Genomic DNA, 25,226 nt, shown 5'->3' with positions numbered 1-25,226 from the left:
AAACGGATCTGTGAGCACCCCCACAGCCTGCATCTCCCTCACACACTCGTAGGTATCTGACTTCCCCATGCATTATAGTCCGGTCCTAGTGAAATAGGGTCTATGAAGAATCTTTAGCTGCACTAGTTGGAACCCGTCACTAATGGCCACCTCCTTGGGTGTCTACATGCCTCCCCCAGCTGTCATCCGCTAGAATGCTCAGGTCCCTTTCCCAGTTTTCTTTCAACAGCACTAGCAGGGGTTGGCTATTGGTACGTAAAGTGTAAGAGATCTGGGACACTGCATGTCTCTGAAGTGGGGCTACCAGTCATCTGTATTCCAATGCAGTCTCACTTGCTACGTTCTGCAACATATCCAGTTAGCATGCTAGGGCATATTTCACCTATATGCACTTATACCACTATCTATCTGTCAGTTCGCATTGCTGTTGTAGCTCTTTGAAGGAGCAGAACCCCCAAGTTTTCCAGGTGTCCCCCAGTTTTGATATTTCTATCATGTTCTATTGCCTCAGTCCCTCTAACTGCTGAAACTCTGCCAATTATCTGATTCCCATAACGGCGTCTCTAACATCACCCTCCCTGCCTACCCTAATTCCTTTGTGACGTTCTTCCAGATTTTAATCACCGCTTCCATGGGATTGGGTGCCCAGACGGGCCAGCTGTTACTATAAAGGTACCGCAGGTATCCACCCAAGCCCATGTGGTGTCTGTCTTATTGATATTCAAACGTCCACCCATAGGCCACCAGTAGTTGGGTTGCCCATTAATACAGATGGAGGTTCGGGAGTGCTCTATACCCTTTTAGGAAATGTGGTTATTGGTTAAGGGGACTGAAACCCCACTCAACCAGCAACCACAATTTCTGTTAGAGTATTGTCACATGCAAACCCCAAATTAACCTGTGCTCAACTGTCTGATAGCTTGGCACAAGAGCAGTCAGGCTTAACTTAGATGCAATGTGAAAAGTATTTATTCATCACTTCCAACAGTAATAAAAAGAAAACACAAATAACGAAAACTCCCACAGAGAAACAGAGTAAAAATTAATAAATAATTTGAGACCAAAACAACAGAAATCCAATCAGTAGAACAGGACATATTCAATTTCAAAGTTTTAAGTGAAAATGGTACTTAGTAGCACAAAACGCAAGTTGTGGTTATCTGGACATGCCGGACTGGACGAAGTCAAAAGATTAGTTCAACTGCGATGGAGCATGGGATAGATACAGGGACCAAGGCGCAAACTATGGTTATCTGGACATGCCGGACTAAACAAAGTCACAAGTTTAGTTCAACTGCGATGGAGCATGGGCTAGATACAGGGGCCAAGGTAGGCCCGCTGGAGAAAGTACCTAAAATCCGGGTTGCGGAGCGTTGTGAGATCCCGCATGGAGGCTGCTTTGGGCAGTGGCGGTTTCTATGGGCTGCAGGGCTGCGATAGGAGGTCCTTCATCAAGATGCGTTGTGCAGTGGCTTTTCCAAATGGAACGGAGGTGATGCATTGCGCTGTGTCGGGTCTGCTAGGACCACATCTGGGCTGGCAAAGCACCTTCAGGCCCACCTTCAAAGGTCCAACAGTAGGGGCGGCACCACTTGAAGGTGCAGACTCACAGCAAGAAGAATCCAGGTGCTGGTTTCAAGATGGTTGGAGCCTGTTCTGCACCTGAGGCTCAGATCAGGAGGCCAGTGAACTAGCCTTTGGAGTCACTCCGGTGGCCCTGGGATCAAGATGAAGGTCCATTCTTTTTCACTCAGTCAGAAGGGCAGCAGAGTAGCAGTCCTTCTTGCAGAGCACTACTCCTCCGGGCACAGCAGCACAGCAGACCTTCTGAGTCTTCCAGAGGTAATCTGAAGAGTTGGGTCTGAGGGTCCTATATTTATACTTGATGCCAGCTTTGAAGTAGGACACATTTCTACAGGCTTCCACCCTCAGGGGTGCTTAGAATTCCATGTCTCAATAACATGGGTTCTGCCTGTCTGGGTTCACAAAAGACTAGTGTCAAACCCCTTTGTGAGTGTGCTTAGACAGAGTCATTGTGATGTGCAAGTGTGATAGGTGACAGCTTCTTCTCCTCATCAAGTCGTATATAGACAAGTGTGCCAACACCTATTCCCCCTTTGTCTCAGTGTCTGGGTACAATACTCAAACACTAACTGCCAACCTAGTCATGTGACCCCAGATACACGCTGTGGATACTAAATTGTTGAAACAAGAAAATGCCATGTTTCTAAAAGTGGCATTTTCCGAACAGTGACTCAAAATCTGACTTTATCATTAAAGAGAGTTCTAAATTACAATTCTTTAGACACCAAACTCAACATTTCTATTTGTTCCCATTTGACTGTTCCCACTTATTGAATGTAATGAAGGTACCCATTGTTATTCTATGGAAGAGCTAGACCCTGCAGTAGTGAAATACAAATTTAAGAGTTTTTCACTTCCAGGACATGTGAATTTTAAAAGTGCAGGTCCAGCTTTTTAAATACAGTGCACTCTGCCCTATGTATGTTTAGGACCTACCCTAGAGGTGATGTATATGTATTAAAAATAAATGTTTAGGCATGGCATTTGGATTATTTCACCATGTAAATGAGACAGTTTTAAAACTGCACACACAGGCTGCAGTGGCAGGCCTGACACGTGTTTAAAAGACTACTTAAGTGGGTAGTACACTTAATGCTGCAGACGGAGGTTCAGCCACAAGTAGCATTTAATTTACAGGCCCTGGTTCCAGGTTGGACCCCTTTACTAGGAACTTACAAGTAAATTAAATGTGCTAATTGGGTGTAAACCAATTTTACCATATTTACAAGAGAGAGCACAAGCACTTTAGCACAGGTTAGCAGTGGTAAAGTGTGCAGTCTCCTAAAAGCCAACACAAATGGGTTCAGAAAACAGGATGGTGAAGGAAACAGTATGGAGATGGCTCCAAAGAAAGTGCCAACACCTCTCACATGAATTTCTGGTTTGCATCGACAAAGCAATTCATGAGGTGCCCCCAGTCCCATGGTAATAGTCTTCACTAACACTTCATGCAGTGTATTTTGTAGCATATACAAGAACTTGGGCAGGGTGATCATTTTGAAGAAGGCTACCCAGCAGAGGGAGACGGGGTTTGCGCCAGGACCCACATTTGTTTTGTAGTCCTCAAGGACCTTCCCCAGATTTTGCCTGTGAAAATCTGTCTGATCAAGTGTGATGTATATTACGAGGCATACAAACCCCTCCTGTGTCCAATGCATAGGTATTCCCAGTCCTTCAGAAGATGCTACAGGATGAGGGGGGAACACTGCCAACTTGTGCCAATTTATATACAACCTGAGCACTTCTCAAATATTTCTAGGGTCTCTAGAATTTGTGCTATAAACGAAGCCGGATTTGCAAGATAGACTAGGAGACATTCTCTGTGTAGACTGAGATCACACCCGCCCAGCCTGAGGCCCACCTTTTCTCTCAAAGCTGGGCATCCACCCTCAACCGTTTAGCCAGCGGCTCCACCACCAATGCAAACAGCTGGGGGGGAAAAGCAGCCATCCTTGTCTTGTCCTCTTGCTCAGTTCAAATGCCCTTGACAGCACTCCATTGACTCTAACCAGTGCTAGGGATCTGGTTTAGAGAAGTCAAGCCCACAGCAGGAACTCTGACCCAAACTCCATCTTCTGTAACACCACCAGCAGGTAATGCCACTCCACAGAGTCAAATGCCTTTTTGGCATTCAGTGCCAATAACCCTGCCAGCTCTCTCAAAGGCTCCCTTCTCTCTAGACATACGAAATCCAGCACGCACATTTAACATGCATGCACTACACAGCACTATATCCTTTCATGTACTGTATCACTCATAGGGACACATACATCCAGCACATACATTTAACATGCACGCACTGCACAGCACTATGTCCTTCATCTATGTACCACTCACAAGCATACATACATCCAGCACATGCATTTATCAAACATGCACTGCACAGCACTACATCCTTCATGTATTGTACCACTCATAGGCAGACATGCATTCAGCGCATGCATCCAGAATGCATGCACTGCACAGTACTGCATTACCGTTGCATTGTACCCTTCCAAGGCACACATACACTCAGCGCAGATACATCAATAATGCACTGCACAGCACTACACACAAAACCAGTGTAATGCAAGGATGAGATACGCACACAGCAGCAGAACTTTGAGTAAGCCTGTAGGCCTCACTCCAGGGACACAGGTTAAAAAGGACCTCTTCACTCTTACTGATCACTACACAGTGTGCTGCCCCCACCACTCTTGTGCTGCTTAACTCCTGATGAACGCAGTAGTCTCTCAGCACTAGGAGAGTACCGCTTTGGGCACCCCTTAAGACTGTGTGATACAGGTCTATGTCATGGAACACATGCATAATACATGATTGACCATAACAACAAAATTCAGAATTAGGGATCCATACATCAGTATGATTTAAACACTCAGGGCAGGGGTGCACCTCAAATCCAAAGTCAATGGTCTCTTTCTGTCTCCTCCCCTTCCTTCTGTTTTCTGTCCTGAACTGAGACTTAATGAGAGCATCTACCATTTTTGCAGGAGATTTCTATTTCAAGCTTCCATATGTCTTTAGGGAAGGGTCGCCTACTGACACTTACATATGGATATTACCACAGGATCCTCTCCCACCTTTAGGCCCTCTCTCCGCCTCCCATTATTTCCTTTTCATCCCACTCAGCCATCCGCTTCCTCCATCCCTCCTTTTTTGCCGTACATAAAATATCCTGGACTCCAGAGGTTCCTGAACTGGTTGCTCACGCAGCTCCTTGTCTGTGTGGTGGCACACTCAGGTGACAGGTTGGTATATCTACCCCTCTTCTAGAAACATGTGGACATCTTAAGTGATGCTTAGGCGCATCAAAACTACTTTTATACCGCTGCTTGGGTGTTTTCTTTTTGTTAATTTAGTGACTACGGGCTACTTATGATGTGCAAAACCTCATTTACAGAAATGTTTGTTTAAGTAGCTAAGTATCATGACTCTGGACTACCTGTCTTCTTGGTGTTTCTAGTACATGTGCAAAAAGTTTCCATACAAACAGTATTAAAAAATTAGAAACTTTACAAGATGAATCCTGTGTAAAACCAGCTTTATAATTCATCGTGTGTATATTCAGAGCATTAAGTTAAACGTAGATACATTCTCTCTACACATTTTGCATATTTAAATATTGATCAACAATGTCAGTGAATATTATCTTCTAAATTTTTTTAAATACACTCATTTTATGACACCAATATCTGTGTCAATATAATTTTAAAATCATTTCTTTGCTTCACTGAAGCAGGCATTGTAATATTGTACAGACCTTTTCTGATGTCAGAAAGACAACAATACGCCAGCTAATGTAAAAAAGCAACATATTATGGCTGAGGAAGGTAGCTTAGAGGTTTAGCCAGTTGGCTTTCCTTCAAAAGCTGCTCTCAGTACGGAAAATATAAATAAGAATACATGTATTTATAATGGCCAAAAGAGTTCCGTATGCAGCCACGAAAATGCTCACTGAACATATTGGTGTGGAGCAGATCATCATGGGGCAGAGTGAAAAAGGCAGCACTGGTAGGTAGATAGAAAGTGGCATGGCAGACATTAAGGTGCGCTAGAAAAGTGGGTCCGCATTAGGTGCAGCACCACTTTTCTGAAATCAGGCCCTAAGTGTTTTATTTTTGAAAGGGCATGAATGGTAAACGAATCTGCGTAGCAATCGTTTTCCAGGTTAGTACAGGTATTGTGTGTGTGTAAATATATATTATATATATGTTTATATATGTGTGTGTGTGTGTGTGTGTGTGTATTTAGGTCATTTTGAAGGTACCTAACGGTGTATGGGTTTCTGGGTGGTAGGGGTTTTTAGGGTTTAGGGTGGGTGTAGGTTTTTGGGTGGTAAGAGCATTTTTAGGGTTAAGGTGGGTATGGGTGGCAAGGGTATTTTTAGGGTGGGTATGGCTTTTTGGGTGGCAAGGTGAATATATATATATATATATATATATATATACATATATATATATATATATATATATATATATTTATATACACACATGTTAGCATTTGTATATATTTTTATGTATATATGGATAACACTTACCAATTGCATTTTTACCATGTATATGCCTTTATCAACCATGCCTTTACAACAAAATGTTTGAGTTAAAGGTGTGTTGTATAGCTATTTTAGCCATGTTTTACACACACACTGTTTTTAGTTAACTAGGCCTGCTGCTGTGCACTTTAACCCTGTTACATGTTATTCGGCATTGCCTTATTTTTCTAGCAATAGCAACATTTGCGGTAGCATTTTTATTTTCTTTATCTCATTGTACTTTTGCCTAGGAAAGCATTTTGCTTTCTCCAAGGCTACAGTCAGATAGGGTTGCCGACAAACGTGGTATGCTGTGTCTCCAACATTCACAGAAAACACACACTCATATGTGGGGACTATTTCTTAGAATGTCAGCTGTTTTATTATAAAAACACCCCTTGGTCCCAGACACATTAGAGAGAAATTCCAGCCAGATGACCACGACTGCATGATTATTGCAGACCGTTTCGCTGCAGCTACCTGCCTAGACGGCTGGACCCCTGATCCACATGAGGACGGTGTCTCCCTAGACCACAGGCTTCTTTCTCCACGTATGAGGGATGATGTACCCCAAGGGGAAAACCCATCAGACATGCTAGGCTCAGGCATAGTTTCGGTAGGAGAAACATATACATCACTCCTAGTGACAGTATGGTAGGACTATTCTTGAGTTTTACTGTTAGTCACCTGTTTGCTTTTATTGTGTTTTAAAATCCTAGTTATTGAAATACATGCCTTTTTATCTAAGATGCAGTTACTTCAATAAATCCTTATTGAACTATATCCTGCCTCTGTTGTCTTTGCCGGTATGAGACTTTTTGGTAACTGAGAGAAAGGGATGGGATCTGATCAACCACGATTCCCCTGAGGAGTCTTCTTGTCATGCACCCGATTGCCACAATCATCTCGGCCAGAGATGAGGCGCTCCTAGTTAGCGGGAGGACCTGGATTAGGCCGACAGGCGTCATGCTATTTCTATTTTAAAAACCATCTACCCATTGACTTGGAAGGGTAAGCGTCCTGAGTATAAGAAAGAGTTGTGAAAGAACCATCTGCAAAATACACAGTAAAAAAGCCTTGTCTTGAAAATTGTAGCTGGATTGAAGGCTGACCAACTATATATCAGGCAAAAAGGTTTGTTTGCCTTAGCTATGCTAGCTTTCCTGGGGTCAAGGTTTGACGGAACCTGTGTCCTATTAGGGCTAACAATCAAGAAAATGAGCAACTCCCATACATTTGCAAGCTCAACGATCTGTGCAGTTAAAAAACGACAGAGGGATCAGGGCAAACCTTGGAAGTGCTGCCATCACAACGTTTTTCCAATAAATAGGCACACAAACTTGAAAAAAGCATATTCAACACAAAGCGGTTCAGTCCTACACATATAATGCAAAACCTTTGGATAACTTCAAATGGCATTGTAAAGTAAATAAAGCACACACTTTAGTAAAAGATATAAATCCCCTCAAATCCTTATTAAGGAAATCAGAACGTCTGATTCACATAAGCCAAGCATAGAATGATTAATATCTGGCATGCGCAAACAGGAAATCTGCAAACCATCTAAGACACAATGATATCAAACTCATGCAGGCAATTAACTGAAACTGTGAAGCATGAAGGCACCGCCCTTGGAAAGGCGGCCAAAGCACACTAGTAGAGCCTGCTTGCTTGTTGACATTCAACGTTGAAGGACGATGCTACCATTCTTCGTGATCAGCTGGACCACCAGACTTGGCCTGCCTTGGCTACTGACATATCCCTGCTTGGCCTCCTTGTGCCAAATCATCAATGTTCCCTTACGAGCTGCTACACTTTAGGAGTGTGGTCATAGGGTTGCCAGGCTGCTGTAGGAAAACCGATCTGCAGCATGGCAGACACCTGAAGAGAGACACTTTTATCTCCGACAGTTAAAATAACTTTTATTGCTTTGTGACCAATGATGTAACACCCGGTAGTGCCTCTTTGATTATACCACCTGGCACCTTTTAATTTGGGGGACCAGGAAATACGCACTAGGAACTCCTAGTGAAGGCAATATGCCTCACTCTGGGTCAACAATAATGTGTTTGCCCGCAGTCAAAGCTGCCCCATGGCAGAATAATAACGGTATGTGGCTGAATTACCAATCTGCTCTTCATGTGCTCTTGCAAAGATTACTGCACTTTAGCTTTTTATATGGAAATTGCACTGGAAAAACAATTATTTCACCTCATTTAAAAAATAATCAGGAAACAACCACTTAAACACTCCTGAACGATCCCCAGCCACCAATGCACTAAGGTATCTCAGTGCCATGGTGAGTGGTATTTTAGATGTTTTAGAAGTGGTTAAGAAATACTCACGATTCTTCCAAAAAGCTGTAGTTCGATGTTTTTATTATGGGTGACATACACAAAGTATTCTGCTGTCACTTATGAGGTTTCAGTTTCAATGATTGTTAAGAGGTGTTGCTTTCAACTTAGGAGGTTGAGAGCTGTTTATTGCCTCATCTGCAATTGTGACTGGAAAGAACATTTTTCAGCTGTTAACACACCTAGCATATGTGCAAGCTATCTATAAATCCCGCCTGAAGCGGACCACAGGAATCCTACTGGCTGAACAGAATGATAGTTTAGTAGACAATAACTCCTTATTAGCCTGCTTAGAAAACATTCTGTGGCTAGGAGATCCTTGGTCCTGGGTTTGGTCGGTGTGCCTTCCTTCCTCCCGCCATCCCGTTGTACAGATCCTCTTCCTGATGTACACAAGGTGGAAACTGTAATGATGTAACATGGCTCCATGCCAGAACACTGGGCATGGAACCAGCTTGTTCTGAGGTTCTGTCATGCAGGGTTCTCTGCATGACAGTTGATATGCTAGCTGTTGGTTGAGGCTGTAATAAATACCTACAGGTACACTCCTCATGCATCAACGGGGAAGACTCCTTTTGAACTGCTCAGGGGAAGGTCTCTAAATACTTGTTTGTGTCCTGGCTGGATGGTTGCTGGGAAGGGTTTGAAAAACAATGGTATTGGGGAATGGAGAGACAAAGAAGTGTCTCTGCAAAGCAAAAGGAAGATTTATGTTGATAAAAGGAATAATGCGAAAGTTACAAATTTTGAGGTTGGAGATAAAGTAAAGGTCAAAGCTCCTGTTGGGTGTCAAAATTGGTCAAAATATACCTCTCCAAAAACTATCATTAAGCTGTTTAAAAATGCTGTCAAGACGGATGATGGTCGCATCTGGAATCATAGTCGTGTAGCACATTTTGGGGGGTGTGGTGTGGCCGACAGGAGAGATGATACTTCTTATCGTTTTCCCTCTGACATTGATTTAAGGTCTGATAATACTCGTAGGAGTGTCAGAACACGCAGGTTTCCTTTACATTTGCGTGATTTTGTGTAGTTCTTTCTACCCTCTTTTTCTTTCTGTTCAAATGTGTTTTTTGTTCTCATGTTATTTCTGTTCTAATGTAAGAGGAAGAAGTGTAATGATGTAACATGGCTCCATGCCAGAACACTGGGCATGGAACCAGCTTGTTCTGAGGTTCTGTCATGCAGGGTCCTCTGCATGACAGTTGATATGCTGGCTGTTGGTTGAGGCTGTAATAAATACCTCCTACCATATATCTTCATCTGGTGTGGATTCACTTTATTACAGAAACAGTTCTCCTTGTTGGTACTTACAGATTTGCAATTGTATGTTGCCTATGAGCTCCCTATGTCCCTTCCACATCCCTTCCCCGGGGGTACCTCATGGGCAAGCAGAGTGAGAGGTTGGTGAACAGAGGTGTTTGTTGCATGGGAGCGATAAGGCACCTGGGGAGACAGTGGAAAGGAGCTGAAGACATTGTGATTTCAATGCAGGGGGGAGCCAAATGGATTGTCAGATACAGCGATGGCATTGAACAACCGCCGCCAGAAACATTTGTTTTATGTAATCAAGCCATGACTGAGCAAAATATTGGCCTACCTTGCACTATTTCTCCCACCTAAACGCACACATACTCTGTTTCCATCTGTTTCATGCTCCACTTCCAACTCAGAAAGGCTTACAATCAAGGCAAAAACAATAGTTAATGCCTGTTTCTTAGACTTTCTCTACATTCACTACACTCCAGGGCATCAATAACATATAAAACATATGCACATGAAATAAATGTTTGGGGAAACTGGAGTTACGTTTGCTAGCTCGGCGACAGATTTTGCACAAATTACTGTCAACGTCTTGGGTTTGGCAGGAAGGAAAAAAGTGAACTTGGAATTGGCACGCTGCAGTATAAAGTGCAAGTCGATAGAGTCTGCTACCAGATCCCTTGGAATTCCGCTGTAGTTTTTCGGGGTGTGCAAAGCCATTTTTGTCAGAAAAAGTTTCCCAAGTTCCTGACATTCACCCTTAAAATGCTAGCAAACTGTCTCGTTCTCCTTCACCTCCGCATTTTTCTCCACATAGATAGATCATTTCTTGGAAATAAACAAGGGAAGAAGCAACAATAATACTTTACACACTATACACAGTTTCCCATAGGCCTTTCTAACGGTACACCCTCCCCTCCCCTCATCAACTTTTCACACCCCTTTACACCCCACCTAACTGACACCTTTATGGTTGGTTTCCAGCATCTGCACCGCACTGCACACTGGGATCACAGTGCTTCAAAGTCTAGAAGCCACACAATGACCGGGCGCCTTGGCTTGATCATAGAATTCGAGCAGTGTAAAAGCCCCACCCTGGATCACTGGATGGTGGGATCATGTGTTGTGACCACCCTGCACAGTAAAAAAATAGAGATATTTATGAAGGACTCATACTTGTTAAGACGGCACTTGAGATATATGTAATGAAAATGCAACAAAATGTAGTGATTGGAACGTTTTTAAGGTCACTTGACGAGCCAGTGTGATATTCAACTCACCTCTGATGAATTATTCATCATCTAACCTTTTAGTAATTCCGATCGAATACCGGGCCAGACGGCATCCTCGCTCATTCCCGAAGAGATCACGATGAAAGTCGAAGTAATTGGTTCGCAGGGCTGAAAAACTCTGAGAACATGTGTAAACGGTTAGCTGGACTGAATTTCCTCAGGGAAAATGACCCTGCCTTCTCCATGATCCCGACACACAGCAGCCTCGCACTTGAGAACCATGTGGATATGCAGACTGACTATTCGCAGCCCACACATAACCGCAACATTGAATTCATGACAATCACAGACAGACGGCATTTGCAAGGCGAGAGATGATGTTTACTGCTTGATTGACCGGAGGGTCTGCCCTTGGTTACGCATTACCCGGCTGCCACCTGGGCTGCCAATACCAAGAGACCTACAGTTTGTCCCTAAAAGAAGCAAAGGCTTCTCTCAAGTCACTTTGGCTAGGTTGGGAAAATCCATACACAGGCCGTGATCTGGCCAAAGAAAATACTTCTGCATCAGAAGAAGTACGAAATGAGCTTGGATGTTGAACTCCTGGATGCTGACATCCAGCTTCTGCATGTGCATATGTCTTCTTGCTTTCCCGAGGCGAGCCCAATCAATAGCATGTGTTTAACACGGTAGATTGTATCAAATGCAGCAGGACATCTGCACTACCGTGCTTGCAGCAGAGCCTAATGAAGGAAAGGAGACCACCTTACTTCACAGGGACACTTGCCGTTTCATTTATGATTTTATAGCGCACATGATAAGCTCTGCCTTTTCTTCAGTGAAAAAGATTGACGATAGAACTACCAGATGTGTGATGCTTAAATATCCTTCAAATGAATAGCCAAATGAAAGTAGCTAATCAAGTGCATATAAATGTTTACACAATTTTGCCAAAATATGGATGATGCAATCTCTGGATGGATATTCAAGTATTCCTGCACATCTTACAGCGAAAGATGGCAATATAAGCTTGACAAGATAAAAGGTTTGCCGAGGAATGTCTTGAAACGTCTTACAAGAGTATCTGCATGTCAAAGAGGCATGGATCGCCTCTGTGTCGGTCAATCAAATGGCAATTAGAGATCATGCCATAGATGATCCACTGACACTTTGTCACTAACCCTTATCACATTTATAGCAAGTTGTTTGTTGCAATTAAAAATTCCTCTCTCATGAAGCCCACAGTCCTGTTCTGCCTAATGATGTAACCACTTTATTTGTCTTCTCCTGGACATCATGATAGTGGCATGGCAGGGATCCAGTATTCGATGTGTAAAGTGCACAAACCAGAGATAAATATATGCATGAAGAATACAACAAAAGTTATGAATGCAATGCTTGAATTAATCTCAGTCACTGGCAACTAATCTAAGCCTTTTTGATTCCGGTGGAACAGTGAACACAGCCCCCCCAACTTTTAATTATACTCGCCATACATAGGGTGTCGCACTGAGGAAAACAGATTAGGCTGTTCCTACTGGTGCAGGAACAAAACCGTTTTTCATATGGCTGCTCTTTGTGCAGTCACATAGTGGCCAAAAAGCTGATGAACTAAAATGCGTCTGGAGTAATTATTAGCGGCTCAGACTAATTCAAGCCTCCCACTCATCCTTTTTTGTGTTTGTAAATATGTATAGGTGAAAACAACAGAATTGCAAACATCCCTAATGCGACTTAGGAGAAATAACTTATACCTGACTTCTATATCACAAACAACAAATCTCTTGCAATTGAAGTTACTTACATACCATCTTGTAAAGTAGGACACACGCTGTCTTTCATGACACTCGGCTAACCACCTATGGAGACTAAGGCAGAAGTGACTTTAGATGCCCCGTTCTAAAACTTATTGCCAGTATTGGCTAAAAAACATATGACAAAGAGCCCCAATAATGGGCAAAATACAGTTACTATCCAGTATTTTGACAGTGATGCTTGACAACTACATGCCTGAAAAGCAACTGCCTACAGTGGCAAATGTCCATGGTGCTTTATTAACAAAGTTAGTGCAGGACAATGGGAGCAAGGAAGGAAGGTGCATGTCTGCCACTCAAAAACTTTCTCATGTATTCAGCATCTAAAAAGGCCAAGATCTCCATGGAGCACACATGTTAATCATCTGAGGGTGCTTTCCAGGTCCTCTCAAAAAGATCTCTTTTATGACTGTTATATCAATTACCTGCACTTGTGTATGCTGACTGTTTGGTCTGGTACCATGTTGAGAAACCTCCTACAGCATATGGATCGAAAATGCCCATCGGCATAGCAGTGATACAAAGGTATGCCAAGAAGTGGAACTGCTTATGGCTTACAGACAGCTTAATAATAATAATAATAATAATAATGATTTTATATATATATATATATATATGTTCAACAAAAAGCGCTGCACTCCTGGAGGTTTCTTTTAGTAATTTTCATTTATTCATCAAAGCAGCATGAAACCAGACCCCACAACGCGTTTCGACTGACGTCTTTTTCAAGTGGTATGTAGCCTGTATTCACATCGTTTTCACAATCAAAGCTTTTTTATATATGCTCCTTAACAAATACTGGCGTTAATGCCTTTCAGCCTGCATAATTTATTGGCCTCATCTGGATTTATGGCTGATAGGTAGTTCTACAATCTGTGCTCATCCTTATTTTCAAGTTTATTTGCTCTTCCTTGCGTTACTCTAGATTTATCAAACCATGCAGGGTTATGGAAGGTAGCCTTGCGTTTCTTGGAAAATGTTATTTACATTTTCCATCTCCCTTGTGTCCACTTGCTTCCCCTTGTGTGCCACCAGGGAGACACAAAACCTTGATAAATATGGGCCTCGGTGTCTGTTGTCTTCTCATCACACAACAGCCTCCTTCTACCAACTGGGTCTAGTGACTCAGTGGAATAATACATCCACTGCAAGGATCTGTGTTTGACCTCGTGGTCACAGGTTTGAATCTCAACGGGTCCAACCATATTTTCATTCTTTTGCGGTTGATAAAATGAGTACTGATGAGTTGGGTAATGATGAACATCTGTTATTTCAGAGCCAAGACTCTATTCAGGGTGAATGTGGCCACATTAACTTCTGGTGGACTGGGGTATTGCAGACAAGTTGTGTCCATAGCCGCATCTGTTTTTACATCCATTAACTTATTTATGTTTAAGTGGTCTGCAGCGCCTGGTCTATATTCATTTAAGTCACCCTTTGCAAATTTTCCATCTCAAACACAGCCAATGTGCACATTAGAATCAAGGCCACACAATTGTTTGTGTCCTCCTTTTGGTGTGACTGCACTTTGGCAGGGTGAATTTTGTAACAGGGTTTAGGTGAGATCAGGCCCAAGCCATTGACTGTCTCTATGATACTGCTAATCACCATTTCAGCTTTTTGTCTAATAGACAAGGATGCACATAAGATAGCCAGTGATGGAATAAACAAATTGTAGTCGCAAAACATGTTACAACCACAAGTTTTATTGTCAAGCTTGAGATAAGCAGAATATGGGCGGATTACAATAGAACAGGAATGTTTGGTGGCAAAATGATCATGCTGGATCAGATAAAAGCACAGAGTAACATAATAAGTAATGCAAAGATAATTTTGAAAATATGCAGGGCGTGCTGGAAACATTAATGATAAAAAAGAGAACAGACGAATAGCAAATTGCTGGGCAAAAGTGCAAAGACGAAATGGCTGTGAAGTTACTTACCTTCTGTAATGCTTTTTCTGGTAGAGACTTTATCTAACTGCAGATTTGTCACCTTAGACTATTCCCCTGGCATCTGACTGGATTTGCAAAGTGTTTAGCAGTACCCCTGAGCACCGATAGGTGGTGTTGGTCGGCTCTGCGTTGACGTTGTCTGTGTTGGAAGTGGCGCCACATAAGCGAAACTCTGGCACACTGACATCAATTTCTTTCATGACTTTTTCTGTGCCAAAATTTAAGAGCCATGTAAAAACAATTTTTCACCAGTGTGCTGCCTCTAATGCAATCTTTTAGGTGAAGTTCCCAGGTCACAGAACAGGAAGGATAGAAGGGTCGGGGAGGAATCTGTATTTAGAAAGAGTATGTATCAGAAAAAATGTTACCGAAGGTAGGTAACTTTTTCTTCTGACAGACTTGTAACCACAGATTCCTCACATTATCAAAACCTCCTTGGTGGTAGGCTTGCAAACTGAGTTAAATCAAAAAAGTCCTGGAGGACCTAGCAGGCAAAATGCTTGTCTCGACAGACCTGACTATCGAAGCAGTAGTGCTTTGTGAACATGTGGAGTGACGCTCATGTGGCAGCTTGGCAGATATCCAGGACAAGTACCCTATGTTCTAACGCAGTAGTGGCGGCCTTGGCCCTGGTGAAATGGGCCTGCAAGCCCTCAGGCTGGTTCTCTGCCAATGTGTAGTGACCTTAATACAGAGTACACTCCATTGAGAGATGGTCTGCTTCTGTAGATCCTTGCCCTTCTTCACCCCAGTGAACCCAGTGAAGAGCTGATCATCTATTTATCAGACTTTGGTGCTATAAATGTGGAAGGAGAGAGCTCTCTTTGGGTCCAGAGGATGTAGTCTCTGAACCTCTTCAGAAGGATGAGGTGGAGTGAAAAAGGTAGGCAATGTGATGTTCTTGTCCATATGAAAGGGGGTGACCACCTTCAGAAAGAAAGAGGGACACTTCGGAAGGACCAGTTTGTCTGAGAAAAAGGTGGTGTATGGAGGGTAAACCAACAGAGCCTGAAGTTCCCTGACTCTCCTGTTGATGTAATGGCCACCAGGAAAACCATCTTGATTGTCAAGAGTTGCAAGGATCAGCTCTGCAGGTGCTCCAATGAAGAACACATGAGGTATGTAAGGACCAAATAGATGTCTCAGTGGGGCATCACAGACAGGGTAAGAAGAAATAAATGCTGTAAACCTTTCAAAAACAGAGTCACAACTGGTGGGGGGGGGGTTGATCCAGCAGCTGCAGGAAAGCTGAAATTGTCGACAGGTTACATTTAACAGTGTCCAGGGCAAGGCCTTGCCAGGCTAATGATAAAACAAACAGCAATGTCTCTAAAAGAGGAACAGAAAGGCATGAGGAACACCAGGCAACAAACCTATTACAGTGGTATATATATACAGTCTTAGTGGAAGGACACCTGGCTACCAAGATGACATCACAGATCTTGGGCGGAAGATCAAAAACGCTCCACAGTCACCACTCAGTCTCTAGCCATGAAGTTGGAGAGTGTGCAGGTTCAGGTGTAGGACTCTGTCCTATTGTTGTGACAGAAGATCCTCCATAAAGAGAAGTCAGACATGTGCTCATGCTCAGGAGTTCGAGATACCATACTCTCCTTGCCCAATCTGGAGTCACTAGGATGCCCTGTGCTCAGTCTGTCAAGATCTTCTTGAGAACTTGGGGCAGAAAGGTGTACAAGAGCCCCAAGTTCCACTCAAAGTGGAATGCGTCTCTGAGCAGGAGACACTTTGGGAACCCCAGTGCTCAGATGTGATGACATTGTGGAATCTTGGCAATTAAAACACCAGGTCTTCAGCTTCTTGTGAAATTCAAGAAGAGAGGAAGAGATTCTGATGTGGAGTAGGAGGCCATTTCACACTTTAGGAGTTGTCTGGGTGGTTGATGGCATGAGATTCAACTGTTCAGGTAGGTGGGGCCTGAGTTGTGTAGTACCTTGATTGTGTGTTAGGAGTTTGAATTGAGCATATTTGTGTATCAGGAGCCAGTGCAGCTCCCTGAGGTGTGGTATGATGTGGATTCTGTGTGGGAGGATGAGGAAGACGATGAGTCCGCTGCCACGTTGTAGATAGGTGTAGTCTTCTAGTGAGTAGCTTGATGATCCTGAAGTAAAGGGCACTTACGTAGTCCAACTTGCTGGTGACTAGGGTTTGAGTGACAGTTTTTCTTGTGTTGCGTGGGAGCCATCTGAAGATGTTCCTCAGGGTGCCGAAGCAGGATGCAGTGATAGTACTGAGTTGTGTGGTGTCCAGTTTGCTGTCAATGATTATTCGAGGTTCCCGGTGTGGGTTCTGAGTGTGGGTCCAAGTTCATCCAGCCACCAGTTGGAGTCCCATGGTGAGGTGTTCTTGACGAAGAAACCTACATCTGTCTTGTTGGTGTTGAGCATGAGACAGTTAGCTTGCATCCAGTTAGGGACTTAGGTCATGCAGGTGGTGAAATTATTTTCCATGTTGAGGATTTTGTGCAAGAGGGAGAGGATGAGTTGTGTGTTGGCAGCGTAGGAATGGACGATGATGAGGTGTGTGAAGATACCATTAGCCAGAGGGATCATATATGCATTGAAGAGGGTGAGGCTGAGCAATGAACATAGAGACACTCCACAGATGAGTTTGCAGGCTTCCGAGGAGTAAGGTGCCAAGCTGACAGGTTGTGTACAACCTGTTAACAAGGAGCAGATGCAGTAGAGAGTGTGTCCTTAGAAAACAACCGCATGCTGGCACCTGATGAAGATGGGGTGTGAGACTGTGTCAAATGTAGGGGTTTGATGGGAGCTCTGCTCCGCTGACAGAGCTAACAGAGTTTTTGGAGTTAGTCCAAAAACTCCACTAGCCCCACCAGCGGAGTAGAGTTCACCCGGTGCATGCTGCAGCCCAGTTATGGGCTGCACAGCACAAGCACAGACAGTCTGCACTTGCACTGTGAAGCTCATAACTACACTGCAACGTGAACTAGAGCCTGGGAGCAGAGGTCAGAGGGAGGCAGCCGCTGCAGACTTGTAGCTGTCGGACAATGAGGAGAGGAGGGAGAACCCTCTGGAAGACCCAAGTAAGTCCTGGTCTTTTTTTTGTTGCTGTTTGTGTACACTGGAATGAAACAGCAATTTTTGAATTCAGGCCACGGCCACAGATGGTGAAAGCAAGCTGCCGTTTCAGGCCTCTTCTGCACTGGCCTTCCCCATGTCCACTGCGCACAGAACAGGCTGGTGTACAAGAGGTCTGAAACAGCAGCTTTCACTGCCTACAGCCCTCTCCTAAATGCGCCCAATCTTGGACGCGCTAAGCAGAGTCAGGCCTGGCTAACTAGGCCCGAACCTACTTAGTGCTTTCAAGATCTGGCACATTCAGGACTCTGCGGGTCACAGAACTCTGCCTACCCAGAATTCCACAGAGTAATTATTCAAGTCTGCGGAACTCCGCGGAGTCTGACTCGTGAACTCCGCCCAGGCCTAGTCAAATGCTGCGGATAGGTCCAGGATAATGAGGGCTGCCATGTCTTTTATGTCAAGGATTGTACATATGTCATCTGTAGCAGCAATGAGTTCTGTTTTTGTATTGTGGTTGGACCTGAATCTAGACTCCATGGTGTTGAATAACTGGTGGTTGCTGAGGTGGTCGTTGAGCTGCCGGTTGATTAGCTTCTCTAAGACCTTTGCTGGGTTTGGTAGCAGGGAGATGGGTCTGTAGTTGGAAAGTGTGGCCCGGTCAGTGGATGGATTCTGGAGGAGGAGCATGACAGTGGTATGTTTCCAGTCAGCTGGGAATGTGGCTGAGTCAATGGAGACATTAAGGGTTGGTATTAGTGCTTTAGTGATTGGTAGGAGTCCTTTGGTGAAGGCATTGTGTGGCTAATGGTCAGATAGAGCCCCCGAGTGGATGATCTTCATGACAGCAGCAATTTCATCAGTGGTGATGGCAAGCTATGAGGTCAGGGTTTGTTCATCGCCTGTGACGAGAAGTTGAGTTGTGACAGTGACGGAATCTGATTGAGGGTTGAAGCTGTTGTATATGGAGGTGATTGTATTACAAAAGATGTATGGGAGCTTGTTGCAAATGTCTTGCGAGGGGTGATGTTGCTAGTGGTAGCAAGAGGTATATGGAAATCTTTGTTAATGGTGAAGATTTCCTTGCTGCTGTTAGTGCTGGTATCAATGCGATCTGCAAGAGCTGTGCGCTTGGTGTTCCGTGATGGTGGGAGCATCTTAGGGTTGATTTGAAGATGTCTTTATCTGTGGTGTCTTGCCTTGTTCTCCATTTGCACACCAGTTGCTTACAGTGGCATGTCTTCAGCCTGAGTTCCTCTGTGTACCAGCTGGCCTATAGTCAGGCTCTTGCTGTTGGGTTGTGCTTGAACGGAGCCAGGGTGTCAGTGCATGCAGTGACTCAGCTCTTGATGTTCCGGATGGCTTTGAGCAAGTTGCTTGGACTGGTACTCAGAAAGGACAGGAGCCCACTCGTCTTCTTTGATGATTTTCCTGCTGAGGTGGTCCGTTCCGATGATAGTAGGTTTGTGGTGGTGCGTGCTGAAATTGACAAGGCTGTGGTCTGTCCAGGTCATAGTTGCAGGCTTGTTAACTGTGATGTTGCTGATTGCTGAGAAAATCTGGTCCAATGGGTGTCCAGTGGCGTGGGTGATTCTGGTAATGCGCTGGGTGAAGCCAAGCTTACTCCGGTTTTCTAAAAGTGCTGTAGTGTTGAAGGAGGATAAAGGTGTTGGCATTGATGATGAGGGGTTTGATGTCACTGGTGAAGGTAATGTGGAGTCTTGGTGGAATGTATACAAAGGTTAAGTAGAGAGATAATTTGGCTGGGATGCACATCTTGAACACAAGGTGTTCCTTGTAGCTGGTGGGGGTACCCATGTAGGTGGTGTAGCTGATGGTATCTTTGAATATGATGGTGACTCCACCTCCAGGCTTGTGCCAACAGTCTTGTCTGGTGATTTTGTAGCCGCTGGGATGACTGTAGTGATGTCCAGTGTACAGATTGGGTTTAACCATGATTCCATGAGGAAGAGCAGGTCAAGAGCTTAGGCCTACAGGAGGTCCCATATCTCCATGAAGTGTTCGGTGAACTTGCAGGAGTTGAGGAGCATGCATGCAAGTGTGTCATGCTGTTTGGGTGGTGTTTGGCCTGTGTGGGTGTGAGCGGGTTGCTGGTTTGTGTGAGTATGTGCAAGTGGGGTGCTAGGTGCTGTTTGTGCAGGAATGAAGGGTGTAAGAGAGTGCATAGGAACCTGCAGGAGGTGCATGTGAATGCTGCTTCCATGTTCTGTGGTGTGGCAGCAGTGCAGCGAGCGGCAGCCTGGATTCAGAGAATGGAGATGAGCAGCAGGGTAGCAGTAGGGAGGAGTAGAACCAGCATTCCTGGGTCTCGGTGCATGCCAGGTGCATACAACCTTACCTCTGGCACATCAGCGGCTCGCCCACTACATGCCTACATTGCCAGTAAATTGGTCGTCGGAGGCGGGTAGGAGCACAGGGTACCATAAGCAGGAGACCAGTTGTGCTGTATGTTGTGGTGGCCGGAAGCAACATGAAAATTACTGTTAAAGAGACTATTGTGGAAAGAGGGCTGATCCAAAGCCCCTCTATATATTTATGTGTATATGTATCTACATTTTAATTATGATTTTTGTTATTGTATAAGGCTGGTGAGACCCAAAAGGCCATATCTAGGCTAGGTTTAAATGCCTCCAAGGGCAAGAAGTGATTTACTCGTGCTTAGACACAGGTTAAAATATTAATTTGTGAAGCAATTGTGTGATCTATATGGCCATTAGTACTCAAAAGGCAACCTGCAGATATTTTAACTGAGTGCAGTATGTAAGTGTTCAACGCAGGATCATAAGCAACCCTTCTGCTCTCTATACGTGAGCTGAGTACTTTGTGTGTTCTGGGACTCAACAGACTTTTGGACATGCACTTCTTGTTGAAGGTGGCCTTATTGAACTGGCTAACTGGCAAGAAAGAGCACAATAGGGGAGAGGTGAAGGGTAGCAGGGCTAAGAGGGGTTTTCTGTCTGGAAGAGCCTTCCCATTCAGTCTGGATATATTTAAGAAGCATGTTTAGTTAGTGTTGAAAATGTGTAAAAGTTAAAGGCAACTTACAATTTTTAAAGTCCAGGGTAACACCTTCACTTCTGGCCGATGGCCAGTCGCAGCTGCGGGGCGGGTGCAGCGCGAGGAGGGGAGGGAGAAGTGGGGAGGTGGGGTACATTTCATAAATAAAAAATAAATAAAAAACGTACCTGATCCGCTGACCCGCGCCGCTCCCCTTTCAATCATCGCTGCAGGAACAGGCTCCCCAGCTTGCCATGCGGCCAAAACTGACGCTGCTCAGAGCAGTGTTAGGATTGGCTGGGAGTGCCCAGCCAGGGCACTCCCAGGCAGACTGGGAGCCTGTGCATGCTCTCTCCAGCCCAGCAACATAGTACCGGGCTGGAGAGAGCACACTGCACATGAGTGCTTGGCCGGCCCAAGACAGCCAGCCAAACATACATGCGCACTGAGGGGGAGTGCTGTGCTGCTATGCACTCCCCCGCACTGCTCAACACCCCAATGGCCCTGCCCCTTTCACAACAAAAGGATAATAAACGTAGTTTATTATCCTTTCGTTCTGAAAGGTTTGCATCTTCTGCTGGCGGGAAAAGACGTTCCTCGACCCCAACGGAGGAGCCACCCCTGCCGATGAGCTTTCCTTTGTGTTGCAGATCGCCTTGTTACAGTGATTTAATGGCAGGAGAGGGCTCTAGAGTAAGATTTTAGTAGTGTTAGGGACTTTGTCTTGTCTGTGCAGAATTCACTTCTCTGGGGTATTGTTGCTTCAACTGTAAACTGTAGCACTCCACTAACAATGGAATGGTGGTTGTACCTTTTCAGTTCTGGGCCATCTCCACGTACGGCCTTGACTTTCAGCTTCTGTCTATTTAGGAACATGGTAAAGGTTTAGAAGGTGGTTCTTGCCACAATTTGGATGTAGTCATTTCAGTGCTGGAGCGCTACAAAACCCAGCTGTTTATATGCACAATTGCATCCATTTGTGACCGGTTCTGCAACACTTCATGCTTATGAGCAGCTGCTCATTAGCTGCACATTGTTTAGAGCATGTGTCCGATGCTTGGGCACCTCCCATAGAGGCCTATCTGCAACCAACAACCTAGTAACATGCACTTCGAAAAGAGCGCTCAGAAGCCCCGTGTGAGTCGCTGCACATCACAGCCTCGGCAGGGTTATGAAGGGCTAAATGAATGCTGCAATAAAATGAAAAAGCTCAATCAATCGTAAAGACATTATGCAACTGCATGGATTCAAATGCCTCAATGTGGTGTGACCCCTGAGGACTAAGTTCACTGTCAGATATATGCATCCGTGCACTTCCCTGCTGAAGGTGGCGCCCCAGTCCAGTTTCTACTTACAACCACTACATGTCAAAATCACAACAACCAGAGTTGATGAGCTTTACAGAACATTTGAATTCTGTTCAATAGGCATATAGAGGAGACGTCATTTTTTTATTCATGTCAATTCATTCGAGGGGATAAAAAAGGCCTATGCCACAGAACTGCGACCGATGCCCTAAGGGTAGCTAGTCAGGATGGGTAGTCTTGTCACTCCTCAGAGTTGTGGCAGTCTAAGAGCTGAGTTTATGAAACAAGATGTACTAAGCGAAGATTCCTTTCTCCACAAATTCCAACCAGGAATTTCACGCTCGGCAAACTACAAAGTGAGAAAAGTTAATTTTTTCCCTGCACTTCTAATTGTTTACTTACCCCTCCTTCTGGAAATGCAAATACACAATAGCCACATTAGATTTCCATAATTTGCTCAAGTAGGAGCCCTGACACATGACAGGCTATAACAGGAACACTAATCTTGTGGTTTTCTGTCTATGAAGCATCAGACCTGCTGCGGGATTTGGTCCGCTGTCGGGGGAGATCTTCATCTGTTTACGTCCTGTGGCCATTCCCCTGACTGAGCCACTTTTCACACAGATGTGTAACTGGTTTACGCATCTATACTTCAAACAAAGCCCATACGCACACACAACTTCCAATCTTCTTTTCTTTGTGAATCGGTTGGATTGCGCTTGGTATAAACAAAGAAGCAGCAATGATGGTTCCTGCATGTGGGAGCAACTTGCGCGCCTGTGAGTTGGACCCTCTGCCTGTCGATGTGTGGCTTGGGCTTGGATCTGCGGCGTGAAGTCGGGACTTCTGCACCGCGAGGCGTGTTCATGCGCCTATCTTGTGTATTTAATACTGTGATCTTTGGAAAAACGAAATGTCTTTTGGCTAGCTTGATTAGGCGTCTCTTTAGTGTAAAATTAATGTTGATATGAGCAACTGAGTGCTGTTTATACAAGTACTTCAGGAGGTGTCCTCATTTTACTTTAATATTTGATATTTGTACTCCATTTAGAGCTGATATTACACATATTGAAGCCTCATTCGGATAATGTTTTTATAAGCAGTATTTATGTGTTCTGCTCATCACAATAGCAGTTCCCGACTTTTCTCCTATTATAATGGGGATAGTAAAAGTTGTGCAATGGTATGACCTGCAATTACTTCTCAAGAAATGGTTGCACTAACTGAATGTGGTTTGAAATAGTGATGAACACGCAAGATGAAAACTAGGTTTGACCAATTAAAAGATACACTCGCTGTTCATTTACTGGAGACTTCTAAATACGAAGGGTTTTTGCTGGCCTATTCTTGTAATGAGCACATTCCTCCAACCTGATAGTCAAGTTTGTTTAAATAATATATTTTACTTTTATTTTTATCCTGGATTCTGCAAGTACAAAAGCTCTTGACACAATGCCTATGACATACTGCTGATTACAAATACTTCTATTCAATAGCCTTCTCTTCTTCTTCTTTGTGTTAGTCAAACTTCGCTCCCTATATGTTAGAACTATTTTGGCTTTTCTAAGATGAGGTTTCTTAAGATGAGGTTCGCCTCGTGAGCATTAGGATGCTCATGCTCGGCATCAAGAGCTAAGGATTCTAGGACAATACACTGCGGGGAGGTGACTGCCAAACGCATTGCGCCCGGGACCTTCCCCTGCCTCACCGGAGCATACCTTTTCAGTTCAGGGTGCAGCCCTTATCACTAATTATGTTCTAGGAAAAAAGACAGATCACAGTGGGAAAATAGAGTGGGTGGTTCACTCACACAATTTGGCAGTGATCTAAAAGTGAACCCTGTTTTGGACAAACTCTCTACCTCCATGCTGAGTTCCACTTTTTCATGCCTTTGTTTGCTTCTTAAAAAAATAATATGGGGCTCCCTCAGTAGTCTCTCCTTTGTTCATGTTTTAGGTTTCCCCTGCAACAGTGCATGTGCTCCCATTTGCGCTCTTGCTTGCAGGAGATATTGTTTTCTACAAGGGACTTGGAGCTCGGCCATTGCTTCCTATTCGCAAGCTATAGTGTCCTCTTCTTTCTCTGGAACATGAACCAAGTACTGATGGCTTCATCTTGATTAGGGTCCTTCCTGCTGCTTTTTTTAAGCAGTTAAGTAGATGTCATGCTGGGACACCAGTGGCAGTATGAGGCCATAGACTTCACCACCGGTGGCGACACTACGGCCAAGGTCTAACTCCTGAGTATAAGGATTTTATTGTAAGTGTACAATTCCCTTGAAACAATAGTTTAGGCCTAAACTGATGGTAATCTTGCATCATGTAACTAAGGATATGTCTGAATTAGGGTTTTGCTGCTAGTTATAATTATTTCATGAAAACAAATACTCTGATTCCAATCAACACTTAAAAACAACGTGAAAATGAAGCAAAAATAGAAGCTAATTTAAAAGGGATTAATGAATGTTTTTAAAAGATGGATCAAAACAGTGGTGCTTAAACTCACCTTTCGCCCAGCATTGTTGTTGTGAAGATTCATGAGGGCTCTCCCATCTTTTCCTTTCTTCTCTTTGGCATCCACAAATGCTGTGGCAAATTTGATCCCGTAGTCAATGTTATCACTGCAGCCTCCCCAGTCAAACGTGCCCCTATTATCTGTGGCAGAACCAGTCTTTTTTGGATCACAGGAGCAGGATCTTAATTCTCCTTGACTGCAGGACCTGGTGATAGCAAAAACGACTCCAGCAGAGGAGATGGCATAAACAAAAGCCGACTCCCTACTACCTAAAAGAAAAAAAATAATCATGGTCTGAGAATTCCTTGTTACTTGGCCTGTCAGATAATCTGTCAGTGGCTATCTGTTTGTTTTGTATATGTGGGCTCCATGTGGTCATTTACGGCAGAGCGGGCATGCAATCTACTCCCACAGAAATGTGAATCTCTGGTGACGAGATATGGTGACAAATTACTCCATCTCTTAGGAATGTGAAGCGCCTTCTAAGGAGAGTCACTGGCTCTCACTGTAAACAAGCCAAGTATAACAGTGTATGAGCACCTAGAATCTGCCATCTACCATGAACAAATCCCACTGAGAAAGACTCGTAGTCTGAA

At 44.1% G+C, this 25,226-nt stretch overlaps 1 protein-coding gene across 1 annotated transcript in view; it reads right to left on the bottom strand.

Moving 5' to 3' along the window:
* WNT2 (Wnt family member 2) overlaps window positions 1–25,226 on the bottom strand; it is a 182,102-nt gene that overhangs the window by 71,202 nt on the left and 85,674 nt on the right. The window contains exon 2 of the mRNA XM_069230070.1: window positions 24,622–24,899. Within this exon, the coding sequence (XP_069086171.1) occupies window positions 24,622–24,899 (278 nt within the window). The remainder of the gene's footprint in view (window positions 1–24,621; window positions 24,900–25,226) is intronic.

Source organism: Pleurodeles waltl, chromosome 4_1 (assembly GCF_031143425.1).
Source record: "Pleurodeles waltl isolate 20211129_DDA chromosome 4_1, aPleWal1.hap1.20221129, whole genome shotgun sequence".
Lineage (NCBI taxonomy): Eukaryota > Metazoa > Chordata > Amphibia > Caudata > Salamandridae > Pleurodeles > Pleurodeles waltl.
This window is presented reverse-complemented; position numbering and strand designations above follow the sequence as displayed.